This window comes from Bufo bufo, chromosome 3 (assembly GCF_905171765.1).
Source record: "Bufo bufo chromosome 3, aBufBuf1.1, whole genome shotgun sequence".
Classification (NCBI taxonomy): domain Eukaryota; kingdom Metazoa; phylum Chordata; class Amphibia; order Anura; family Bufonidae; genus Bufo; species Bufo bufo.
In genome coordinates, this window is record NC_053391.1 from 624,330,174 (window position 1) to 624,357,821 (window position 27,648).

General features: G+C 43.4%; 1 protein-coding gene across 10 annotated transcripts in view; it reads right to left on the reverse strand.

Annotated features, from left to right (window-relative positions):
• Positions 1-27,648, reverse strand: part of NBEA (neurobeachin) — a 630,876-nt gene that overhangs the window by 26,254 nt on the left and 576,974 nt on the right. For 6 of the 10 annotated variants that reach the window (XM_040426125.1, XM_040426123.1, XM_040426122.1 and 3 more), the window contains 7 exons: positions 24,088-24,255; positions 11,606-11,668; positions 11,155-11,244; positions 9,075-9,267; positions 7,150-7,221; positions 5,901-6,056; positions 5,502-5,672 (listed from right to left, as the gene is read on the reverse strand). In XM_040426125.1, coding sequence (XP_040282059.1) covers positions 5,502-5,672; positions 5,901-6,056; positions 7,150-7,221; positions 9,075-9,267; positions 11,155-11,244; positions 11,606-11,668; positions 24,088-24,255 — 913 coding nt within the window. The remainder of the gene's footprint in view (positions 1-5,501; positions 5,673-5,900; positions 6,057-7,149; positions 7,222-9,074; positions 9,268-11,154; positions 11,245-11,605; positions 11,669-24,087; positions 24,256-27,648) is intronic. The other 4 variants (XM_040426128.1, XM_040426127.1, XM_040426126.1 and 1 more) reach the window with 1 other exon arrangement.

Below are 27,648 nucleotides of genomic sequence, written 5' to 3' on the forward strand. Positions count from 1 at the left end.
GATCGGCGGAGGCCCCAGGTGTCGGTCATGTCACTTACCAGTAGGAGGAGCTCCCGGCCGGACCTGTCACTTACCAGTAGGAGGAGCTCCCGGCCGGACGCAGAGATCGCAGCTCGCAGGTAAGTATAATGGTTCTACAAATTGCTAAGTAACCATGGCAACCGGGACTGCAGTAGCGTTGCCATGGTTACCGATCGGAGCCCCAGCAATTAAACTGGGACTCCGATCGGTACACTCCACTGCCACCAATGATAGGGGGGAGATTTTAATTAGGAGGGGGAGGGAGGGGAGAAGGCCCACTGGCCACCAACGAGTTAACTACAGGGGAGGGAGGGGGGGGGCCCACTGGCCACCAATGAGTTAATTACAGGGGAGGGGGGGCCCACTGGCCACCAATGAGTTAACTACAGGGGAGGGGGGGGCCCACTGGACACCAATGAGTTAACTACAGGGGAGGGGGGGGGCCCACTGGCCACCAATGAGTTAACTACAGGGGAGGGGGGGGGCAGCCGCACTGGCCACCAATGAGTTAACTACAGGGGAGGGGGGGGGGGCGGCCACCAATGTGTTAACTACAGGGGGGGGGACTGCCCCCTGCTGCCTGGCAGCACCTGCCAGGCAGCAGGGGGCAGTCATGTACACAGTTCTTTTAGTATATTCTAACCTGAAGCGTCCCCATCACCATGGGAACGCCTCTGTGTTAGAATATACTGTCGGATTTGAGTTTCACGATGTAACTCAAATCCGACAGTATATTCTAACATAGAGGCGTTCCCATGGTGATGGGGACGCTTCAAGTTAAAATATACCATCGGATTGGAGAAAACTCCGATCCGATGGTATATTAACTCCTGACTTTACATTGAAAGTCAATGGGGGACGGATCCGTTTGAAATTGCACCATATTGTGTCAACGTCAAACGGATCCGTCCCCATTGACTTGCATTGTAATTCAGGACGGATCCGTTTGGCTCCGCACGGCCAGGCGGACACCAAAACGACTTTTTTTTCATGTCCGTGGATCCTCCAAAAATCAAGGAAGACCCACGGACGAAAAAACGGTCACGGATCACGGAAAAACGGAACCCCGTTTTGCGGACCGCAAAAAAATACGGTCGTGTGCATGAGGAGTAAGCAACAATTGAGATATTTTGCCCTGATCACATTCAGCCTCATGACTGCTTAGTTTACCACTGGCTCACCAAGCTACAAGGGTGGAAAATATAGATTTTGGCGACTTTGTTAAAAAAAAAAGAAAAAAAGAAAAAAAAAAGTTGTACCCTCTGGACACTGTCTGGCTAATACAACCCCCTAACTGGACACGTCTCCTCCAGCAGTCCACATAACCGGTTACTAAATAAAGGACCTTGCTTAGAATACCTGGACTGAAATCTCCGACTGGCATTCCTATACATTACTACGCTGAATTCTACTTTGAAGAATCACTCAAGGACAATGATTTATGCCCCACCATTTATATGTGCATTTTAAGCAATCCGTGGTTTAGGATGTTTTGAACATACAACATACTTAAAACACCTGTCACTTGCTAATTGGATGCACACGAGCTAAAACAGATAATTAGTTGTCTTACATGTCATGAAAAGAAAGAGGAAAAGCCCAGAAAGACATCACAAGTCAAGCACCTAGCCCAGTTAATTATAATAACCTAACAGCTTTTCATGCCTCCTTCCCCTACATTCTATCTCCTATAGGCACCTCTAGATGACAGGATTGAAACCCAATTCTTTGCCAAGCGTATCATCAGCAGCTTTTTATTTTTTACACTCATCCTAATGATGTTAACTAATTGGATTTAACCTACATAGTGAGCCTGCTTTCATTAACTTTCATCTAACAAGCCCTAATTTGCTTGAAGAAACGCTGGTTAATAAAGAGGAGGTGCAGGCTACGTGTCATTTCATATACGATCGGCCATTCTACCAAGGAACAAGAAGAACCATTGTATTGGTAATGGTCAGCATGAGACGCAGCCATGGTGGTTATAATGAAACGCTCTGCAGAGTGTTGTGCCTCCAGCATAACCTTTTCAGGTCAGCACTCCATCTTCTGGCAATCTACAAAGGTCCCAGCGGTCTTCCCTATGTGCGCTTCTCCTTTCTATTGCATTCTACTAAGGAGGGATCCAACTGGTCCCTGGCTTGTCTGCTTTACCCCAAAAGGTAAGTTGTTTACAGAGAGTCCTCCTACAGTTGGCTGTAATCTGTGGAATGCAGCAACAAGTGTTACATTCTTAAGCAGCACCATCAAACGGGAAACTGAAAAATACATGGCACCCATTGAAATCAACGGGTAGAATGTGTAATCACAGATGTGTTCAGCCCTCCAGAGAAATGGTCTTTGGAGTTGCTCTCTGTTGTAACTAAGGCTACTTTCACACTTGCATTTTTTGCGGATCCGTCACGGATCTGCAAAAACGCTTCTATTACCATAATACAACCGCATGCATCCATCATGAACGGATCCGGTTGTATTATGTCTTCTATAGCCAAGAAGGATCCATCATGAACACCATTGAAAGTCAATGGGGGACGGATCCGTTTTCTATTGTGTCCGAGACAATGGATCCGTCCCCATTGACTTACATTGTGTGCCAGGACAGATCCGTCTTGCTCCGCACCACATTGCGGACAGAAAAACGCTGCTTGCAGCGTTTTTCCGTCCGCAATGGGGATGCAACCAAACGGAATGGAATGCATTTTGGTGCACTCCGTTTCGTTCAGTTCTGTCTCCATTTACAATGAATGAGGACAAAACTGAAGCGTTTTCTTCCACTATTGAGATCCTATGACGGATCTCAATAGCGGAATTGAAACCGCTAGTGTGAAAGTAGCCTGATAGATAAAGGTCCTTACCAGGAGACTTCCCTGCTCTAGAAAGGAGGACAACCACTTTAAGACATACCATTTATATGCTTCAAACTGACCATAGCCATAAGATAAAAATGTGTACCCAATGTATGACGGATCGGTGATATGTTTGCCATTCTGGTACCACAGCAAAAATTTCCAACCAAAATGGTCAGGTACAGCTGTTATGACACTCTGAAGACAGAATACATTTCAAAATCATACTCAGCTGCTATGTCCAGGTGGCCAGCAACTGCCCATTTGTACAATAAATGACTGTGTTAAAAAAAATTATAATAATCCAACATGGCAGCCAAAAATCAGTCTCTTAAAGGGAATCGGTCGGCAGTTTTGGCCCCCTAAAGTGCTAAAATCACTACACAGGTGACAGGGAAAGAATTTTCAGCCTCCCCATTTTGCTGATCATACGTCTAGCTTAAAGTATAACTGTCGTATTTTTTATTTTTTTTGGAGTATTGGATTGTGGTGATTAATATCACCTTGGTGGCCCTATTTCAACTTTTCACTGTGTATTCAATTACCCCTTAATTCCACATTTTTGTTCCCTGTACTGCCTACTTTTACCTGTGCTTAAAATAGGGTTGCTTGCTGTACCTGCACTCCCTGGACTTTGTGTGGCTGTCATGGCCCACAAATAGGTAGGAACTAGTGTTAGGGACCACTCATAGAGGCGACCTTGACGTGGTGAGTGGCTTATTACGCTTTGGCCAAAATGTACACCAATGCCTCATTCAGCATCCAGCATGGAGGCAGGGCAGAGTGCTGGTTGCAGAGTGCTATTGCATTTGTATTTTGCGTTTGTATATGTATTTCGCCATAGCGATGTGCACCTGCATACAGGGTTGTGCTGACTGAATCCCCCACATTTTTAAAATAGGGTTGCTAGGCATGGTCCGTCTATCTGTTGAAGGACGGAGCACGCAGAAGCACGCAGCGTACAAGGTCACATTACTGACAGCCAGGGACTGTAAGTAAATGATTAAAGCCAGGTCCTCCCCAGCAGCTGATAACAGTGCCTGGGCTGTGTGCACTTCTCCCTGTCCCTGCGCTTGGCAGACGCTCCCTCACTCAGCAGAGCTGGAGGATGCAGAGTTGGTGCAGCGCAGACCAGGGAAGGGAGATCTGCCATCTGCTCAGTGTATACATGAAAGCAACATGTGGTAAGAGGACCCCTTTGTGCTGCAGGAGATTAACCCTTTAGGGGGGAGGGCTCTGGTTACTGAGACTTTTGGGGGGCTATTGTTACTGGCTAGTGAGGGCAGGCGGGATTAGCCTCAGGGTGAGGTCAGTGGCGGCCATCTTAACTGAATAGTGAAATTGCAGTTTTATGAAGACTGGTTGCTAAGGGCTGAATCTTATTAAATATGGGGTAAGTCAGTCTAATAGTAACTGATTCTGGAATATCATGTTATTCGTAACTACATATATGAAAATTTAAATTAGACAGTTATCCTTTAACAGAGAAAATCAAGTTTTAATGAATTGCGCCATATGTTAATGACAACCAGGTAAGTGTCCTGGGCTCCTGGCTGTAAACATCCCCCAACCTTTCCACTCTTATGTGCAGTGCAGTCGGGGCGGAGAGGACACCACTAGAAAGGTGAACCAAGAACAGAGGGAGAGGGGGATATTTACAGCCAAGAACCCAAGACATTTCCCTGGTTGATAAACGTCCAGTGGACACTTGATTTCTCATTAGAAAAATGGAGTGTAAATTATTAACATTAGATTTTTTTCTGTAATGCAAGAAGGAAGATGTCGAAAATTCATTCGCTGTCAGCTATGTAGCGATGTTAGCGGTTTTCTGAGCGACAGATGCCTTTAGACAATTAAAAGGGTTATCCCATGATTAATGTAAAAATGAAAATCCAATATCATTAAGTACATGACAACCTCTTTTTAACGTAAAACCAGCCCTGTACCGCACATGGATCCAGAGATATCCACAGTCAGATTTATTTCAAGGCTTAGGAGGCGTGCACTCTCTCAGGGGACGTGTCCTTTCTGCTGCAGCTGGAGGCAGTTGAAGGATGGAACTAAGCGTGTGCTTCCATCTCAGTGAGCAGGACAGAGAAATTAGAAAAAGAGCAAACAGCAGGTGGCGCCATATAGATTTCAGTGAATGACTCACTGGCTATACTAAATTTGTATTTACAAAAGTATTCAGATCCAGGTGCTGGTTTAAAAAAAATGAAGAATATTTTTCATGAGACAAGCCTTTAGGTAAAAAAATTACTCATGCCTATGATCAGCTATGATTGGTGGTAGCCAGCCTTTACCAATTGGACCAACCTAAAGGGTGAGTGTCAGTCCATAGCAAACATAACAGAGTAGATCCTCATGGTCTTTACTGTAATTCTCCATACTGACCGAGGTTCTCGCACACTATTGGGGTGCAATCACAAAACCGCTCATGCGGTCCCACAGCAAAGGACCTCACGTGAAGCGTATAACCTGCTAATGGGCTTCATCACTATTTTGGGTTCTTACCTATATCTGCATGTAGAATTTCTCTTAAAATTGCCATTGAGCGTGCACCATGTAGCAGGGCAAGGAGACAGGGTCAGCAAGCAATCAATGTACCGTACATACCAGTACTAGGGCACTTACTATTATTTGGATTGTCTCCAATAATATGATGTCTCCCGCTCCAGTACCAGAGAAGCAGCGTTGCGTCACGTGAGCCTGACACGATGTAACAATCACCACCGATGTAGGATTCTGATCTGGCCAGACAGGTGACAACATCCCAGTGACCAAACACAATTTGTGTTAGTTTTCCTAGAAAAAAATAAATAAAAAAAATCTGAAATAGATATTTGTGCATAGAAATTCAGATTAACCCCGAGGCTGAAACATTGCCATGTAGCGGCCATCAGACTGAAGCTGCGGATGGCGTAGAGCTCAGCTACATTCAGAAACATTGGAGATGGCGCCGTACAGGAACAAAGCAGAACAAAGATACATAACTGCACTTGTAGAGACAAATGGTAAGGATGTCACTTCTACCTGTTTCCGATGAGTATACCCTGAAGCTTTTGTCCCAGAAGCCACAGATGAGGATGTAGCGATTATCTGCTGTGACCACGAAACAGTGCGCATTAATCTGAATGCTCTGATCCACGAGGTCAGTGATTTGGCGTTTGTTAACTCCGGAATTATTGGCTGTTGGAAAATGACATCATTATTTCTTCAATACTCATAGGAGATGTCACAGCTCCGGACATGTTTTAGTTAAAGGGGTTTTCTGGACCCAGATCGATCATCTCTGTGCGCTGCCGGACTGCAGCTCGGTTCCCATTCACTTGAATCCCTGCCGCGGCCACTACACACTGGATGGAGACTTCTGCATGGGGCTCTGCCCACTGTATAGTTTCCGGAGCCAGCAGCTTCCCATCTCTATGATTTATGGGGAGTGGGGATGCCAGGTATCTGCCAGAAAACCCCTTTAATACTTGTATTATCCATAATATAACATTTCTGGAGCATGTTTTTGTTTTTTAGACCTCCTTGTTGTGCCACCCCTCCCTTATTCCTTCCAGAAACATGAATATATTGATGACTACACACTGTGGCAATAAACCGAATACACGGACTCGCATGATTCTACATATACTACCAATCTTGCAGTTTTTTATACTGGTCACTGAACACCCGAATAGGCTGGCACTTCCTATTCTGCAGACATCTCTGTATAAGGGCTCATGCACACGGCTATTGCCGTTTTTGTGCCCCCGCAAAACAGAACGTCCGGCCCTCCATAGAACTGTACTATCCTTGCCCGTTATACGGACACGAATAGGACATGTTCTATTTTTTTTATCAGGTGCTGTGGAATGAACATACGGATGTGGACAGCACACGGCATCTTTTGCTCCTCCATTGCAGTGAATGGGTCTGCATCCAATCTGCAAAAACCGCGGACTGAATGCGGACAAAAACATTTGTGTGCGTGAGCCCTAACTAGGACTGTGTACACTGGGGTGGGGTCAGCAGTCATCTCATTACATCATAAGGCAGGATTACCATTACCAAAGTAACACCTTTATTATAGACAGATAACACAGGATTACACCACTGACAATTGGTGGTGGAGATTGCTCATCTTCTCCAATTCTCCCCCTCCCAGGTAGACCTAAGAAAGATTTTGATGGAGCTGTGCCTTTTACCAACATGGAGATGTTCAAGTGGAATCAGTGCTGTCTTATACATGTTTAAAAGTCGTATTGCTATTGTCAGTAACCCTTATGATACATACCAATCAGAGAGTCCATCTCAATAGGAAGATGGTGGGCTTGGTCCAGTGAGTAACCTGGTGCTCCTCTCAGACCTGCATGGAATCAGATTATGATTAGACCACTGCTTCATTTCTGCTAGCCAACAGAAGTTAGAAAGGACACCTATAAATCAGAGCCATCTGTCCTGCAGTGCAGCATACATAGTACGGGATAGGTAACTACTTCATTCGGATTCCCAGTCCATACTCTTCAGAAGAAATGTATTTCACGCTTTCAGTAAAGTGTATTGAGAAGAACTGACAAGCTGTTCCTTGTTTCTCTGTGGTTCTTCAAAAGTCTCTGAGGAATGCAACGTGCCAGATACCTACTGTGAAGGAAGAGCCTACATAACCAAGCACACGTTGAAGTAACAAGACACTTACCCAAAGGGAACTCAATTCCCCAAATGCTAATGGTAGCAAGGCAAGATAAGCCAGCAGACACCAACACTACCCAAGCTGCTTGTCATATTAGGCTACGTACAGAATGGACACAACTGTAAAATAACCTGGTAAGGAAGCCTGGAGTCTACTAATGTATATAATATGATGTATATCTTATTGCCTAAACTGAGATCTAATTGTGAACCGCAGGGCTACAGAGAATGTGAAATTTCTTGCTGCACCGCAGAAATATGATTATATAAAAACCTATTAACTGAGGAAAATGGGGGAAAATGCACAGAACTTGAAGGAGTTGTCTCACAAGGACACTCTCTTATTAAAGGGGTTATTCACCCCTGGGGGCTGGACGTGCAGAGGGAATCATATTTACCTGATCCCCCTTCGCCTGGATTCCTGCTCCTTTGCTGTTCCTGGACCGCTGCAGCTCTCAAGTCTTCCCACGTCAACATCTGGCTGGCTGCAGTAGTGACGGTTCTCTCATGGGTCACGTGACCCAGTGACACAACATATGGGAGATGTGTCACCACTGGAGCCAGTCTACTCAAGAGGCCCCCACGGGTGAACAACCCTTTTAAGGCATACGCATGGCAGGTTTCCCCAACAACAAAAATGCCAGGCCCTAAAGATCAGCTGATTGCTAGGCAGACTTGCACAATATTGTTAATAAAATTTCAAGCTACTTTGCATAAATCAATAGTACAAGCGACTACAAGAAACTTTATAATATGTTTTATCAGTGAGAAATACTTTATCTAGTTCTCTTGTTATCAGCTTTTTACCCCCCAACCGGACCCTTGCTAATTGCTTTTCATTTTGAAAAATGCCTTTTTTCGGCCTAGTTATGATCATCTCTGTAGGGGGATCATTTTACATATGTCAGTTCAAGTCTATGGAGAGGGGAGGGGGAAAGAGTGAGGAGTAGCTAAGGACACATGCACAGACAAAGACAGACTGGACAGCTACATAGGTCAGTACTTCTCTGTTAAGCCCTCCATTATTCTGCGGCTGCTGAGTGACTGTGAGACAGTTGAAGGATGGATTTTCCTCTACTTTCTGTGTGAGCAGTGGATGTCAGCTAATCTATACCTACCATGTCTAAGAGCACTGCAAACTAGATATTCAGCAAGCACAGAGGAAAACTGCTAAAGAATGCCAGATAAAAGTGATATAATGGCATTAGCACTATTCTTCATGCACACACATTGTACTATTGATTACTGCAAAAAAATTTGAATGCTCTGTGCCACTTTAAGTTCCCTTATACTTAGTACTTACAAATGGTGACTCCTACAATGATAACATGTGATGGAAGGAACACTACTGGCAGACATGTTCGGCAGCAATTATGTGCCGCTACTAGTGTGTACATGTTATTATTCTATGTTCCCTCTAAACACAAGCTCTGATGCCTGGGAGAAGTCTTCATGCATCCTAAATCTTATATGACACACTTGTAATGCAATTCAAATAATTGGCCTACAGCGGATAAGGTCACAACTTACCCACAGTGTTGTGCCACCTATTCACTGCAAAAAGCCTGCTGCAAGTGACAGTCACCACGGCAGGGATAGTTAGATGGGGCAGTGTATTTGCTGCAACATGTGTCACTGGGGAGTTGGATGGAAATTTCAACACCATAATGACGTCCTGCTGCATCTGGTCTTTGAACATGAGAGGACTCTGTGGAAGGAAACACTGTGGAGGGGGAAGGAGAAAGAATATGCCATTAAGACAAAAGTTAGAGCAAGAAAATAATAGGGCAGACAGCATAATTTCTAAGGATAAGAAACAATATCTACTGATCCTGAGTCACAGCTTGTATTCTAGTCCAGAGCTGTATTTACAATTCTGTTGACCTCAGAGCGGAAATCTTCCATCGTTCCTTGCTGGTTCAATGTCTGTAGAGAATTTGTTATGGTGATTGTCGTCTGATGTAGGAAAACTAATTCCGTTATCGGAGCTGAGTTAAGTGGTTTGGGGTGTCTCTGGCCAAGCTTGAATAACAATAAGAAATGTGAATACAGCTCAGGAGTATAACACAGCCTATAACTTGGGATCAATACAAGATAAGTAATGTCAGCTTTGTAGATTTACAGGGAGACATACACAAAATTTACAAGCCAAACTGACAAACTATTACATGAAATATGCTAGGAATCCATATTCGGCATTGGACTCATGCAGAGACCTATTGGATCACTGCCTCTTCTATAACCTTCTGTTCCCTGCTGCTTAGATGATCTGGAAAAGCCTCCTGCCCCCCCCCCCCCCCCCTTCCCATGAATCTGTATATAGAACAGGGCCACTTGGAGCTGGGGTCAAGTCTATAGCAGATTAACTGAGATTTAACTCGCTCCTGATCCCCACACAGCCACCTCTGCATCTCAACATCGCGTGGATCTAAACATGTAGCAGGCCGCGACAGGGACGAACCTCCCTAGCGTCATCCGCGATGCTAGGAAGGCTCGTCACCGTCTGCTATTAGTTGCTTCTCCCTGTCGCCAGATGTTTTGATCTGTGCAACTGGGAGATTCAGCGGTGGCCGTGCGGGGATCAGAAGTGACGCGGGTGCCAGGAAGTGTAATCTATATGAGGGACCTGGGCATTGGAGGGAATTTGTTAGACATTGGATAACCCCTTTAAGTAAGATAAAACTAGAACACAACCTTTAATCTTTATACATGAAGGCTATGGACTCCTTTGGGGACATTTTTTTGAATTATTGCATCTTACTCTTTTTGGTCAATGCCTGTGTTTCCCTAATTTGGAGACCGCATAGTTTGCTACACTACATTGTTTCCGTAGCTCCCATGCACTGCTGTTTCCTCTAACTCAAAAACAGCACAGTTTGCTGTGCAATTTCTGTCGGTACAACACATTGCTGAGGGAGCTTGGGACATCCTCTTTAAGACCAAAATTACTGTAGGTATGTCATCAAAAGGGTTAAAATGCACTTAAAGGGACTGTAGAAGACAATTAAAAATATCAGATAACCGTACAATTGCTTAAAATGCAACCGCTGCCTTCAGCAGCCTGAAGAAGAGGACAGTGGCTTAGCTGCAGGGGTCACGTGCCACATCCCAAACGTCACCGCTGCTGTTTGTAAACAGTGGCAGGAGTACCAAACCAGCACTGCAGAGAAAAGGGTGAATATATCAAGGGTTTTTATTATTTTAAGCAATTGTAGGAGATGTCCAAGACTTTCAATTATCCAGGACGACCCCTTTAAGTCACCTGAGTTGTGCGCAAACTATAATAATTTGAGACATAAATGCAGAATCTAGAATAAAGTAGTGACATGTTCAGTAGGGTTTTTTGCAATATTCATGAGTCTGTTAAGGGGTTAAGCCATGTGTCAGGCCCCCACAATTTAATATCTTTTTCCTCTCTCCTAATCCTAAAATTGAATATGAATAAGGACACGATGTGGAAAAAACTTTGGAGTGGCTTTGGAATATATGTTCATCCATGTACTCACTATCTCCTTGAATGTACCCTCATTTTTCAAAAATACCAGGCCCATTTCTAACTGGAGAAAAAAAAAAACAACACACAATTTCCCTACATGCCGTTATATCTCACCAGGTGCATGGCTGAGCTCCGAGGCGGATGTGGCTCAATAAGCAACTGAGATGGCGTCTGTCCAAAATTCTGTATCTGTGCCTCCATGGCCTGCAGGGAGAGAGGAGTGATTGTCATAATCAATATGCATCAAAGAGATAGGTCAACACACTATTTGACAATGCAAGCACATCCCAAGTCAGCCATGAAAGAAGTCCAGAAAAATTCACCGGTGCTTTTCTCCCGGGCTGCAGACTCATCCAAGTGTTAGTATTTTTGTAGACAAGCTTTGCTTTCTCTTGAGCATGCTTCACTTAACCAAATAACCATTTTATGATAGGATCTGGGTTATCTTTGAATGTTAACCTGTGGTGACATGCAGCTAAAGACCGGAGAGATGTCTCAGACTCTCCGAGAACACACGTGAACATTTTAATCATATGTGCCCACATCACCAACAGTGCACAGATACCTTAACAAAATCCCCAGTAAGGAGGAATGTTTGGGGGTCTCTTATAAAGTAGGCTTCAGGAATCTTGAGGAATGAGAAAAGTAACAGTTAAGAACACACGACAAGAAGAATACACATCGCAAAAATGGGACTTCACACTTGGCAATGACAACTAAAAAGGTGTGATTATAGCACACAGCTTGCCGCAGTATTTACCGTGAAGCTGTCAGGCGATTTCTGCTACCCTGTTAGAGGGAGAGAAGCTGACCTCTGTGATATATAGGTTCATAGGATTTGGATCAGGACGTCTGAGTGTACAGAAGGTTGTGTGTGGGCAAGGCAAGCAGGACTCTCACCGTCTCTCCTAGGAGTCTTGTTTTTAAGTTAATTTCCAATACACTATAATTCCTGTAGACATTCCTCACGGTCAACAAGATCTTTGCTGTCCTTCAATTGACTACTTTCAGTGGATATGGGCATGTGATGGACTCACCGGTGCATGGTTTATTACAGTACAGTTATCAGAGCTGCGGGGGTAGAGAATAAATGTTCCTATTGAATGACTGCAAGCAGAGGTCTTGAAACCTTTGCAGAATTTGTACAGTAAGTATTTTGGAAACTTTTTAGTCCTTATTAGAGATGAGCGAACTTCTGTTTTAAGTTCGGCGTCTAAAGTTCGGCTTCCGGTTAGCGGAGGATCCCGATATGGATTCCGAATTCCGTTGTGGTCCGTGGTAGCGGAATCAATAATGGCCATTATTGATTCCGCTACCACGGACCACAACGGAATTCGGAATCCATATCGGGATCCTCCGCTAACCAGAAGCCGAACTTTAGACGCCGAACTTAAAACAGAAGTTCGATCATCTCTAGTCCTTATATTAGACAAAGAATAACCCTTTTCCTTCTAAAACATAAAATCCCATATTCTGCAACGCTTTACTTTTCAGAGGGTACATGTACAAATCAAAACAGACGCCATAGAATTAAAGACTAATATACAATTGAAACATTAGACGTGAGGGTCCTGCTCGCAAGAGCTTACAATCTATGAGGAAAGGAGTGGCAAATGGTAAAATAGTTTTTTCTCTAAAGTGGTCCAGCCATCTAGCCTACTAGATAGAGCAGTGCAGGCGGAGCTGCGTGAGCTAGTGCACCGAGTGTGGGGATTACTGTCAGACGATGGCGTTCAGTTATGAAGAATGAAGCCGGGGGGATGCAGCTCGAGAAAAGACTCGAAGACGGGATTGAGAGATTCGGATTATGGAGGATGTTAGACTTAGATCATTGGCAGAATGGAGAGCATGAGTACGGTGGTAGACAAATGAGGGATATGTACGGGGGGGGGGGGGGGGGGGAGGGGAATGTGTAGAGCTTTGTGGCTGAGAAGTTTGAACTGTATTGTGTGGTGGATGGGCAACTAGTGAAGTGACTGGTACAGGCTAGAGGCATCAGTGCAACGATAAATGAGCCTGGCTGCTGCATTTAGGTCATACTGAAGGGGGAGTGATTAGTGAGATCAAGACCAATTAGTCATGAGTTAGACGAGAATGGATCAAAGCAACAACTATAGTTTTGCCCGTTTCAATTGTGAGAAAAGGGCAGATTCTGGAGATGTTCTTGAGAAGTAGATGACATGACCGTGTCAGTGATTGATATGGGTGGCAAAGGAAAGATCGGAGTCAAATACGACAGTGGGCATGGTACTGAAAACCAAAATCTGCTGATGGTCTGTCTGATAGGGACTGGATAGACAGAAAAGAGGAGAGAATCAAGGACTGAGGAACTCCAACTGCAAAGGAAGAGGAAGAAGTAGAGGCAGTGAATGATACACTGAAAGAGCGGACAAAGAGAAGAAAGAAGAAAACCAGGAGAGCACAATGTCCTTAAGGCCAATAGAGTGGAGCATGGCGAGGAGGAGTTTGTGGTCTACAGTGTCAAATGATGCAGAGAGATCCAGAAGAATCAGTAGAGAGTAGTGGTCATTCCTTGTCGCTGTCAGGAGGTCATTAGACACTTTGGTAAGGGCAGTTTCTGTAGAGTATGAAAGCTAGAATGTAAAGGGTCAAGGAGAGAACTGGCAGAGAGGTAACACTTATTAGGCGACAGTAGTCCAGATGTTTCAGGAGTTTAGAGAGAAAGGGGAGATTAGAGACAGGTCAGTAGGTAGCAGCACAAGATGGCCCAAGAGATGTTTTTTCTTTATATTTTTTTTGTAATAGGGTTATAACAGTTATTTGATAAGATGCTATGAATGAATTACTAGCAGTTTGAAATGAAGGTCCAAATGGGGGGTGTCCCTGCACAGTCTGACATAATGCAATCAGTACTGCCAGTATCAGACTGTGCAGGGACACAAGCCAATTGGTAACACCCATCTGGACCTACATTGCAAAGTGCTATTAAATCATTCTTAACTTCCAGCAGGAATAATAGAGGAACGCCACAACAAAATCATAAGAAGAGATGCTCCAGAGTTGTTATTACAAAGGGATGCAAGTAGTTACTAAAGCAGACATGTGAAAAAAGGAGACAAGTCCTTTTAAGTGTCAAGTTAAAGATATTCTAATGTATGTGTGTGTATATATATATATATATATATATATATATATACACAGTACAGACCAAAAGTTTGGACACACCTCATTCAAAGAGTTTTCTTTATTTTCATGACTATGAAAATTGTAGATTCACACTGAAGGCATCAAAACTATGAATTAACACATGTGGAATTATATACATAACAAACAAGTGTGAAACAACTGAAAATATGTCATATTCTAGGTTCTTCAAAGTAGCCACCTTTTGCTTTGATTACTGCTTTGCACACTCTTGGCATTCTCTTAATGAGCTTCAAGTACCTAGAATATGACATATTTTCAGTTGTTTCACACTTGTTTGTTATGTATATAATTCCACATGTGTTAATTCATAGTTTTGATGCCTTCAGTGTGAATCTACAATTTTCATAGTCATGAAAATAAAGAAAACTCATGGAATGAGAAGGTGTGTCCAAACTTTTGGTCTGTACTGTATATATATGCTAAAGCAATTATAATAAGTGCTTCATGCATTCCTGCAGGCTGAATGTCAGCTCATCAGATTTCATATAAGTAACATGTTATGAAACGATTCCCACCTAACTAGATCATTCCCTGTCCCCAGAGGAGGACTTTACCGGGAGCTCTCCAGTGCAAAAAAATGTCTGCTGCAGTCTATCACTGCCCCAACAATGACAAATTCTGGTTACTATGAGACCATAATCACACCCTTTACATTAAGGAGTCTCTTATTACTACTAATAATATCATACGTATGCCAAGGAATATTGCTGGTGTCCGATTACACTTCCTTTCACATCCCTAACCCCCTCCACCCCGTGACAGATTCACTTACCTACTGTGCATCATTTTTTATCAGTACAGTGCCTCTCAAGTATGTACATGTATTAAAAATAAAGCGATTATACAGATGTTCTGATTATACCAATGGTGTGAATAACAATTCCATTTTCTATTAAAGGGGTTGGCCAGTTCTCTGTATTGATAACCTATCCTTCGGATAGGTCATCAATATCAGATCGGTGAGGGTCTGACTCCTGGCACCACTGCCGATCAGATGTTTGAAGAGAACACAGAGCTCATACGAGCACTACCTTCTTTCACTGTTTACTTGCTCACTGTCGACATTGCAATGACAAGCAGGTGTAATTACAGCTCCTCCATCCCCATTCACTTCTATGAGAAGGAGCAGACGGAGTGGAACTGTTCTTTTCCATTGATATGAATAGGGACGGAGGAGCTGTAATCACACTGCACAGGCGCTGTGAAATTGACAGTGAGTAGGGAAACAGTGAAGAGAACACAGAACTCGCAGCAGCGCTGTGTTCTCTTCAAACAGCTGACAGGCAGGGGTACTGGGAGTCAGACCCCCGCTTATCTGATATTGATTACCCATCCTTAAGATAGGTTATCAATACAGGAAACAGGCCAATGCCTTTAAAGGAAACCTTTGACATGGAACATGGAGTCTGATCTGTGGGCAGCATGTTCTAGAGCTGGAGGAGCCAAGCAGATTAATATATGATTTATTCAATAAATCTGCTCTTTTTTTTTTTTTTAAGGAGTCCAGTGGGACGCTGTCAATCACTGAGTAGGACCACCCACTGGACTCCTAAAACCAGAGTTGGAATGAATTAAATTGAATAAATTACACGTTTACTGAATCTTTTCCCACAGAATTATATATAAATCTGTTCAGCTCATCCTGATTCCCCCCATGTTATAGTCCGAGTTATGAAAAGATAGACAGATCTCTGTACTGATCATTGATATATTTGTAGCTGGATCATTGACAAAGATTCCTATAACAATTTTGAGAACCTTGGAAAAAAAGATACAATTAGGAACCATAATCCGCCACTACTAGGCTATTTGGGAGGTTACTGTCACTATGAGGATCTGAAACACTTACACACATTCTTTAAATGCTATCAACACCTTCGGAGGCAATTTTTTAAATAATTGCATTCTACTCATTTTGGTCTAAAAAATAATTTTTTCATTTGGTCTTTATTAAAAATCTTCGGCATTTTCTGTCATAAATAGTTAAAGGGGTTATCCAAATGTGGATGAGCCTCCTTAGAATCGCGAGGAGATGCAGCGGTGGCACTGCGGGGATCAGGGTAAGTATACTCTATATGAGGGGCCCGAGCACTGGGGTCATGTTTTAGACATTGGATAACATCTTTAAGTTTTAGTCTGAGCATCTTACTTTCACTTTGAGCCGTCCTCTCGACAATGTAAACCCTTGTCTATGAACTGCTCATAAACACTTATAAAGACTCACTGTAGCTTAATTCCTATCTTACTATGAGAATATAGCTTAAAGGGGTTATCCGAGACAAAAAATGTCCCCCATATGCCCGGGCCCCTGACACTGAATATAATTACCTGGCTCCCCGCGCTGCTCCTGGTTCCCGCACCGCCGCCGCAGCTTCTCCCCTCCGGGGTGGGAACAGCAAATGGAAATGGCAGGCGGAGACGAGCATCCCTAGCATCGGGGGTGTCACTAGGCAGGCTCGTCCCGGTTACACCGCCTGCCATTGGCTGCCCCCCCCCCCACCACCACCAGATGTTTTCATCCTCACACAGGGAGAAGCAGCTGCAGCGAGGACCATGAGCGGCGCAGGAAGCTGGGAGTCAGGTAAGTATATTCAGTGCGAGGGGCCCGGGCATATGGGGGTCATTTTCTAGTCTCGGATAACCCCTTTAAATAAGCTGTCAGGAATTAGAGATATGCTTCACATGAGCCATCAGCTGAGTTACTTGACAGGACACAGCGCAAACCAGAGCCTGCTAATAAGAGAATCTCAAACCTGAAAGGTGTTGACATTTTTTAATAAAGACCAATTGAAAAAATGTTTTTTAGCTCAAAATGAATACAATGCAATAATAAAAAGAATTGCCCCCAAAGGTGTACATAGCCTTTAAATAAACCATTCCCTTTGAAACCAGTTATACCAGTGCGGTCTAATGGGCTGGAACAGCATTCTTTACCATTACACAGCAGATCTGCCTACAGAAAATGTGACAGGATTATGATGTCCCTATTGTGGTAAAGACAATTCCAAATAATATCTAATATCTAATACTCCATATAATTGATGTTTACATATTAGAAAGAGATAGCGGCTTTGTATCCGGAGTGTTCTGTCATGTTTCACCACAGGACAAGGCAGTCATTGTAAAGTTCATTATAAATTACAACTGCAATATGAGTTAGGCTGTCATAATTTTCTCAGCCAGGGATCCCGTGCTGTCAAAGAGTGTCAATTTTTAATCTGACACAGGGAAGAATATTATCTGTTCCTCTGACCTTCTGATATTTTAATACTATAATTGCCGTGCTTAGTCGTGCAGCCATGATTTCACCTGTCAACCAAGAATGAATCAATACCCTCCAGCGTCTCTTCACATTTCAGCATTGGTTATAATGTGCGTTTCATTACACATACGACTAACGCTATCTACACACCTGCACAAAAAAATGTCACGAGAAAAGCTAAACTTCATAAGAATGAATGGAAATCTATGCTTCAATAGATATAATAGGAAAGCATGATATACAAGACAGCACTTACTAGTTATTGCCTATGATATGGCATTTACTTTGCGAGGCCCACCAACCCACATACTGAAAAAGCACTAAAATAATACTATATCCTTATATAGAAAAAGCAAGAGAAAATAGTAAAGCAGTAAAACATGAGATACTGTCAGAAAGGGGTTTATTTAAGTTAAATTGATCAAATTAGTATATTTATGTCATATACTGTTCCGTTCTTCAGGTTACAGATATTTATGGCCTATCATCTCGATAAGTCATCAATATCAGATAGGTGGGGGTCGGCATCGCTACCGATCAGCTGTGCCAGTTACTACATGCTCCATACACCGCGTGGTGGCCGTGCTGGGGTACTGCAGCTCAGCTCACCTTCAAGTCAATAGGAGGCAAGTTTCAGAACACCAGCACCGGAAACTACACAGTGTACAGAACTTTCTGCTTCCAATCTGTCCCCTTTAGGCTGTGGTGCAGCCAGCAGGGTGTCAGACCCCCAGCGATCTAACACTGATGACCTACCGTAAGCATAAGTAATCGTGTTGAGCGAATGTGGACTTCGATCCGAATTTCAGGGAAAATTTGTTTCAGCGCGAAGAAGAATTTCCTCGTGCTTCATAGTAGCGAATCAATTTTCCCTCAATGGCGGTAAAAAATAAACAAAACCATACTTACCTTCGGCCGCCATCTTGACTGAAGATCTTGCAAGAATTCCTTATCGAAGTGACATACGTCGTCACAGCACCAGCCGACTTCATCACGAGCCTCGCTAGATTTCGCGCTAGATCTTTAATCAAGATGATTTCGGCCAGCTCATCACGATCAAATGGAGGAGGTAAGTATGATTTAATTTGTTTTATTTTCAATTTTACACTGTGGTTTTACTGTCAGATGCCGCGATCAGCTATGAACATGGCATCTGAGGGGTACAATGACAGGCAGCAGCGCAATCGCCTCTCCCTGTCATTGCACCCACTACTTACAAAGAAATGCGCTTCGTGATGAAGTAATTCGTCATGAAGTGAATTTTTTTGTAAGAATCGCAAAGCAGCTAAATTGAATTTTCAACAACTTCGCTCATCACTATACATCAATATCTATAGACCGGAAAATCCCTTTAAATTTTTCAATTACAGCTTAACCTTTTTGAGATTTAATGGAGCTAAGCTGCAATACCAGACACAGCCTTTAGAGGTGAGTGATGTTTTTTGTAGAAAGCAAAAGATCTTTCTTACTAATAACAAACTCTAAGTATATCATAAGAAAACATCCTCGACTCCTAATGTAAGCAGACTCTCCAAACTAATCCCTATACGGATGAATGGGCGGGATGTTATTTAACTCTATGGGACAGGCTGTGACTATAGACTTCAATGTATACATCGTGACCATAGACTGTGCTGCACGGATGCTCAACACGTGAAGAACCAATTCAAAGAGACAGCTATACCCCTACCCCAGAGAATCTCTATAAAATGTGAAAACAGGAGAGGCAGCACTTCAGTGGGATGAAGTGAAAAGTGGAAAATTCTTGACGGGCTGGAGGAGAGGAGGTTGCGGTGGTGGTGACCCTTACTATTGTCCCAGGTTTAGTGCTTCAGTCCATATACTTCGCTGATCTCAGAGATTAGAAGAATCGGCCATAATATAAGATAGGAGATTTCGGGCACAGTCATGCTGCCCCCTTACACATTGTGTGTATATATATATATATACACACACACACCCCTACGCTCTACCACTAGGGTGATATATCATTAGGATTTTCATTCTCTATGGTGGCAGAAGCACTTGGTGGGAGGGAGAGAACGCACTCCCCATGTGTGTAAGCAGCTACTTGGTCTCTTAATAGGCACTCGGTTAAAGATCATTCCAATTACTGAAAATATAATTGTCTTGAATTCCCCAGTAAATCTTGGTCATTTTTTTTTAATCAAAAGCCAGCCCTGATATGGGCAGTAATGATACTGAACCATGTTTGATAAATGCTGCATAAACCACCAATGTTACAATCACTAACAATTGTCATTTAAGGGGTTTTTCAGTACTTACTAATGGCCTATCATCAGGATAGGTAATCAATATCTGGGGGTCCGACTCCCCACACTCCTACAGATCAGCTGCTTTGAGATAGAGAGAGTTAAAGGGACACTGACAGGCCGTTAGAGCATATAAAGTGACATATATTCTTCTACTGGTCTTAATATGCTTAATTAAACTATACCATTATCACCCCTCACTGCCTTTCCGTTACTTATAAAAAGTGTTTTTATCAATATGCAAATTACCTTACTTTGTGCCCAAGGGGCTGTCCCTCATTCAGTGCTGTGCCCAGCCGCGCCCCAACTGCCGTCTCCTAGTGCCGCCCAGCTCATTAGTATTCACTGCACTGGGTGGCTTTTTTTTCTCCCAAAGCGGCAAAATCCTGCGCATGCCCAGTACTATCTTCCTGGCATCAGCTTCATCTTGTCTCTCGGTGCCTGCGCCGGATAAGGTCCCCGGCACCCTCCAGCTCCAGTAGAAGATAGTACTGGGCATGCGCGGGATTTCACTGCGTCGGAAGAAAAAAAAAGCCACCCAGTGCAGTGAATACTAATGAGCTGGGCGGCACTAGGAGACGGCAGTTGGGGCGCGGCTGGGCACAGCACTGAATGAGGGACAGCCCCTTGGGCACAAAGTAAGGTAATTTGCATATTGATAAAAACACTTTTTATAAGTAACGGAAAGGCAGCGAGGGGTGATAATGATATAGTTTAATTAAGCATATTAAGACCAATAGAAGAATATATGTCACTTTATATGCTCTAACGGCCTGTCAGTGTCCCTTTTTAAGGTGGGTTTAGATGGGACGATATAGTGACTGATTGTGTTCCTTCCCGACAGTTGGCTGCTCACTCAATGAAGGAGACTGCTGTATTTACAAGCAGCGATCTCCTCCACAGTATGAGTACAAGGGATGGTTATTGGCAACCCTTCTCCTCATATAGAATCATTGCTTCTGGGCAGCAGATCACTTTTTAGAGAGCACGATCTGCTGCCCAGGAATCATGATCGGTGGTACCTGCACAAACGACAGGATCACCCGATGAACAAGCATTTTGCTCATTTATCAGGTGATCGGCGGCACATTTAGATGGGCAGATTATCTGGACGATTATTGGCTTGTCCAAATCCACCTTTAGAGAGAGAGACAGAGATATAGGGAGTTAGAGAGAGATAAGAGTCAGAGGGATAGAGAGAGAGCTAAGGTCCACAGGACAGTTTAGCAGGAGATTGACGTGAAGGAGATGTTCCTTCTCGACAATCGCCTGCTCGTCAGTAAAGGAGACCGCTGTATTTACATTTCTCCTCCACAGTATTAGGAGGAGTGATCACTAACGCCATCGCTTGTTTCCATACAGACTTGGTGTTTGCCGTCAGCAGAGCGCTGTTTAGACGGCACGATCTGCCGCCGACAAACAATGATTTTGGTGTCTGCACAAACAATCAGATTGCCCAACGAATGAGCGATTCGCTAGTTCATTGGGTAATCGTCAGCACCTTTACGCCACCAGACAATCGCTAATGAGCGTTCCTATTGGGAAATATTGGGAAGGGACCATTACTTCCCGATAACTGTCTGCTCATTAGTGGAGGCGAGTGGAGCTTTATTTACATGCAGCGATCACCTCCACTGTATCATACAAGCGATGGCTACAGCTATGACAGATTCATTGTCTCTGGGCAGAAGACCGCTGGTACTACGATAAATTCACCCAAGCTCATCAGGTGATTGCCAGCACATTTACACCGGCCTATCATCGGGAACGAGTGTTCGTAGTAACATTCGCTCCTGAGAATTATACGGGGTATATCCGCCTATAGAGACTGTGAGAGGGCAATCCAGCCCCCAGCCTGGCAATGTATAAATTAGAGCATCTTTTACATACAACAGATGGCAGATATCATGGGGAATGGAGGATGTCGAGAGTGTCTTCCACGTCTCAGCATTGCTCATCCAGCAGCTGTTGCACTCCGAGACTTCTCACATCAGATTTACATACTTTACTATCCAGTAGGATCCTATTTTGGGTGACTGCAATGTAGCGGGATGAGCTCATCTTATACGGGTGATAACATATGTACAAATAACCAAACGTTGGGAGCTGCCATAAATTAACAAAGAAAAGTACAATTATGGAGTCATAATGAATGTATAATGAGATAATACAGTATACGGCCACATAGTATGAAATATACAGTACCGTTCTCACAATCTCACACAAGAAAGTTCTGAATTGTACGCTCATTGGGTTTTCTCAACTACAAACATAATTAAACTGAAGTCCTTTTGGTGGCGTCTGGAGGTGGTCCAAGACCACGTATATAAGAGATGGCTCTGTACTGACTGAGAGAAACCCAAGTGGAAGAGCTCTCATACATTCTCCTACCTTACATTAATTTCCATGGAGGGGCGTCACACTGACTGCCGTATCTCCGGTGCAAATAGGATCACTTTCTGGTGAGGGTCTCAGCAGCTAGACCTCTACCAATGCTTGACTGACATGTCATAAGAGTCCTTCATCCGGGCAACCCTTTAATGGTCTGAATTTTAATAATTGCCCAGGTTCTCTCACTGCACTGTATGTGACCATCCCTACAACTACAATAATTATCAGAAGCAGTTGGTTTCTCATGAAGCCATATAATCATATACGATAGGGTGATATATGGGGAACCTACTGACGACCGACGGTGAATACAAGAAATAAAAAACCCCATAAATGAACATTTCAGAAACATAGCAAATGCACACAACAGCTATGCAGAAATGCTACAGAGGATTTTAAAAAGAAACTGTGTGACTATTGTTATAGATATAGTAATATTAAACTTTAGCACCTTAAAAGATCTAGATAACACTTATTCCAGGCTTATTCCTTCCAAGAAATGCAATATTTTCCTGGTATCCTTTATGAATGCTTAGGTGGAGTCTGGCAGCTGTGCAGAACAACATCTGGTAGAGTCACACACATAAACTGCACATGTTTGCAGGTATGTAACATAAAGCGGTGGTCATGGGGCAGATCGGTATTTCAGTAATCCCACTGAGGAACATGGCAGTCAAGTCCAACCAGCCTGAAAAAGCTGATAACAGGGAGCAGTTGGCTGCATTCATGGCATATAGCATATCAATGTAAGATAGGACCAGGTCCCAGACACGGGAGCCACAGCCATCTCCAGAACGGGGCCCCAAAAATGAAGGAAAGCACACCGCACAGACAAGTAAGCACGCTTAACTATTTTCATATAGTCATATAGCGGTGAATAAAGTGCGCACTGCGCATGCACAGCCGCCTCTCTATCCACTGCTATAGGACTGCTGGTTCGACTATTTTCCGAACTCCCATAGCGGTGTCCGTTCTAGAGATAGAAGCAGGTCCCAGAGGCAATGACAGATGAGAATACCGCTTTAACTGCACAGCTAGTACAAAATAAAGGTGGCTATAAATCACATGCATGCTCGGAGGACTCAAAGGTGCATGTGTACGGGGCAGTCGGGAGGGACCGCCAGCAGCTATCACCCGTGCATAGCATTCATCTGCTCTTAATGAGGAATTCTCAGACAGCGGCTTATTTCTTGTGAGAACAAAGGATCGGAGCACTCTGAAATACAGCATGTCCAATCTTTCTTTTGCCTGAAATCTTACGTTGCGGGAGTGTCGGGACACATGGATACCATTAGGGCCAGTTAACACGACTGATTTTGAAAAACGCGCTGAAAAAGTCCGTGCGGAATCCGTGCTAATTTTCTATGCAGTTTTAGTGTGGTTTTTGGTGTTTTTTTTATTTCAGCTTCCAATTCATTTCAATGGCGGGGATTCTGCTCCAAAACAGAGCATGCTGCTTCTTTTTCCATGCAGTTTTTTTTTCAGTGTGAAAAAAAGCAAGTTCTGCCTCCCAAAACAGAGCCAAAAAACGTTGTGTGAACTAGCCCTTAGCTAATCGGTGGGTTTCCCCAACATATTGCCCCTGTTGTCCTCATTGGATTACTTGCCTGGTTCAATTGAAAATGGAAGCTGGTGCAAACAGTTTCCTATGGCATTGGCCTCTGAGTGTGGGTGATAGCATGCGTCCTAAATAGTTGTGGTGATGTGATTCAGGGTGGCTCATATCTACAGTCCATACATATTAACTAGAGCAGATAGATCCAATGAGACACAAAGATCACCCTCAGAATATAAAGGACCACTGCACAATCGGCCAGCGCTGTATGAACCCGCACCCAGAGGAACGAGGGCTCAGCAATCAGCGACTACTCCCTCCTCCTCCACCTAATTCAGCAGAGAAGGAGATAAGGTGGGCTATTGGAGGAGGTAGAAATCACCATGTCAAATACATACCTCTCGTATCACAGGATCGGTGACACTGTCCAGGTTCACAGACCCCTCGTATGTCAGATAATGAAAGACATTCAATGCACGCACTGCTTCTGGACCTCGCTGCTTGTAGCCAAATATCAGATCTATCCACTGGTGTAGCTGACAGGACACAAACTCACTCTCCAGAGCCTGGATCAAATGGAAAAACAGGAGCATTCAGAAAGAGAACAATTGATAGCAATACACAGTAACAGAAGTGTGGAGATAGGTACAGGCAATTCATAGGAATAGGTGAACAGGCACAACACAGTGTACATTTACATATATCTTTATTCATTTATCTATTAGTTTACATGATGTGGGATGTCCACTTGTAACAATGCCATTTTGTCCGACACGTCCCCTGAACATCCACTGATCACAGGACGGCCCGCTAGTGTAGGTTCAATGTCCCTTCAGCGTCACTACAGGGCAAAAGAAGGATTACATGGTGCCCATTGAAATCAATGGTTTGTTCACGTAATGCATGGATTTGTCAGGTCCTCCAGGGGGAGAGAAGATCTGTGTCTAGTCTCTTTCACTCTGGCTAATTGATGGAGGTTCTACAGAAGGGGCTGTCTACCCAATAATGCCCTCATAGGGTATAAGAGAAGGTGTTGTAAGGGAGAGTTCACATCTATATTTCATTTTCCATTCTTCTGATCCCGTCAGACAAACAGGAAAAAAAAAAAAGGATCCTGTTGCACATTTGGCATTTGAGACATTTCCATCTGAGATCAGATTTTTAGACTGAAAAAAAGTACTGCATGTAGTTCTTTTTTCCTGTCTAAAATAACAGATCTCTGATGGAAATGCCTCAAATAGATTTCTGTTCTTCTGACGGATCAGAAGAATGGAAAATGAAATGGAGATGTGAACTCTCCCTAAACCAATCAACCCTATTAAAGGGGTTGTCCGGGGTTCAGATCTAAACCCGGACATACCCATATTTTCACCCAGGCAGCCCCCCTGATGTTACCATCGGAGCATGTACCAAACTCTTAGGCCCTTGTTGGGACCCTCGGGATGAATCCACAAATATACAAGCGGTCAATTGACCATAAAATCCCTTTAGGGGTCCTAACTACAGAATTTTAAAACTACATATTTTATTTATTATTTTTTTTTAAACCAAAACAGAAAATAAACCAAACGTAGCAGGGGACAATTATCAATGTGTGATAGTGGTCACTGGGTCAGTGCTTCATTGTGTAACACTGTACTATTAATAAACACTAATTTAAAGGTGAAATGTGCGGTGCTCTTATTTCCAGATCAACATTCATTGCCACTTTTTTATTATTTTACTGGAGGTAATTGTGTGATCTTGTTTTTATCTCCAACTCTACATTTGTTGCCACTCTTTCTTACAGCTAACTATATATTCTAGCCATATATTTTATGGGTGTTTACACTGCCTTCACTTGTCTGGTGTGCCTTATGGAAGCGAGACGCGTGATACAACAATGCTCCCAATTACGGCTAACTATGCAGTATCTCCATCACTGTGTTTTTTTCTGCTCACATTGTTAGATTGTTGTTACAATGTGGCAGTAAAACGTATTGGTTCCGAGAGTACTGCTTACACTGCCTGTAGCAATTATATGTCAGCTCAAGGAGTGCGTCTCCTACCACAAACACACACAGATAGGTAGATGCACACACTATTCAGGGCACCTACACATTTACACCTATTTCGGACACACTGTTGGTTATCTACAGTTCGGACTGTCTCTATCAACTTTCCCTGCGAAATTGCTGGAAATATCCCTCTGCTATTCCCTCCCTAAAATATGACAGACAACACTCCTCCCGACATGTTTCGGCTTTGTCAGGGGTGTATGGGGTATTAGCGATGTCACGCTCCGATGCAGGGCAAGGGCCTTTTTTATTTACAACAACACACTGCCAGGCGGAGGCATCCGCCCAGCAGTGTATTCGGTAACGTCACCGGCTCTGATGGGCTGGCTTTAGCACTGCCCTAGCCGTTTTACAAGCCTCCGCCTGGCAGCCCCAAGGAGAGCCCGGAAGGTCACCGGATCTCCTAAATAAGCCTTTGCCCTGCGGGATTTAGCACAGGACAAAGCAGAGCATCGGAGTATGAAATGCCTGGGTAAAATTCTGGGTATGTCCGGACAACCCCTTTAAACAGCAATGCACACTGCATTCATATTAAGGAGGTATTGCAGTTTTTTTTTTACATTTATTCAGCTCTCCTATGGATTCACTTCCCAGAACTAAAACAGGCCATACCATTTTCTCTTTTTCAGAGAGAGGCTACTGCATGGATATATAATACAGGTCGGCAAGCAACATTTTAAATCTATAATTGAAAATTTAGTTTGATATTCTATTCTCTAAAGAAATAAATGTACGGTAATTTAAAAAAATTGGAATCCCTCTTTAATGAAAGCTGTCAATGTCAGTGGAATCTAATATGTATAGGGCTTTTGTGGAAATCTTCCAACCAGAGAAAAATGGAGGATGAGAGAAAGAAAGCAGTGGTGTACCTCTAAGGCTGGGTTCACATCACGTTTTTCCTGTCCGTTTAACGTATACAAACCATAATCATGCGGTTTCTCTTTTTAACCTCAATGTGAACACTCTCCTGATTTAAATGTGAACATTTTCCTATGCATTGAGGAATTCTGACCCTGATTTTGATATAGGTGGACCATCTTGCCTGTTCCTACTTACAGTTTTAATTTACAGTGATTGAGTCACTTCTAACCTATCAGTATATGCTGCTATATTTTAATTCGTTTTTATGGTTTGTATTATACTCTAGTAATAAATTTTGAATCCACATATGTCCAAGTGAGTGAGTGCCTGTCAAAATCTATTCTATATTTTAAAACAAAACAAAAAACATACTTTTTTATACCAGACTGCGCAGGATACAAGAACATTGTGCTGCATTTTTGTTTCTTTTTTTCCTAACGTGTACGTTAAACGGAGGCATAACACGTGATGTAATCCCACCCTAACAGAAGCAGCCCACACAACTACTTTGGGGCCTGTGGAGGAAGAGGGCCCCGCCCTGCAGGAAAGCCCCACCCCCAATCACATTTACATAGCTAGCTGTGAAAACCTAGCTGGGCAGAAGGACCTTCAACGATGTCATCAGCATGTGATCAGGATAGCCATACAGAGTCAGTAGCTTTACAGCAGAAGGACCTGTGATGATGTCATCGTCATTTCACCAGGGCAGGGAGATAGAGCTCAGCCATTGAGAGGAAAATGTAGTTGCAATACTCTCCTCTTATAAAATCCACTGATGCTGTATAATAAGAGTCTGGTAATGCCTACCCCTGTAATGTCATCTTGTGTTCCATAATAACAGCCTGGACATGCTGGGAGTTATAGTTCTCTGTTAGTTTGCCCTTCTCATGTATTGCCCACTAATTTTCCCCTGTTTTACACTGCCAACAGTAGTTCCAGCAAACTGTTCCAGCAGAGAACAACCTGGGTCTGGAACTGCTGGAGGTCATCGGAGTGCCCGCCGGCCCCATTGTACCCAGAGAGCTCCAGCAGCAGCTGAGG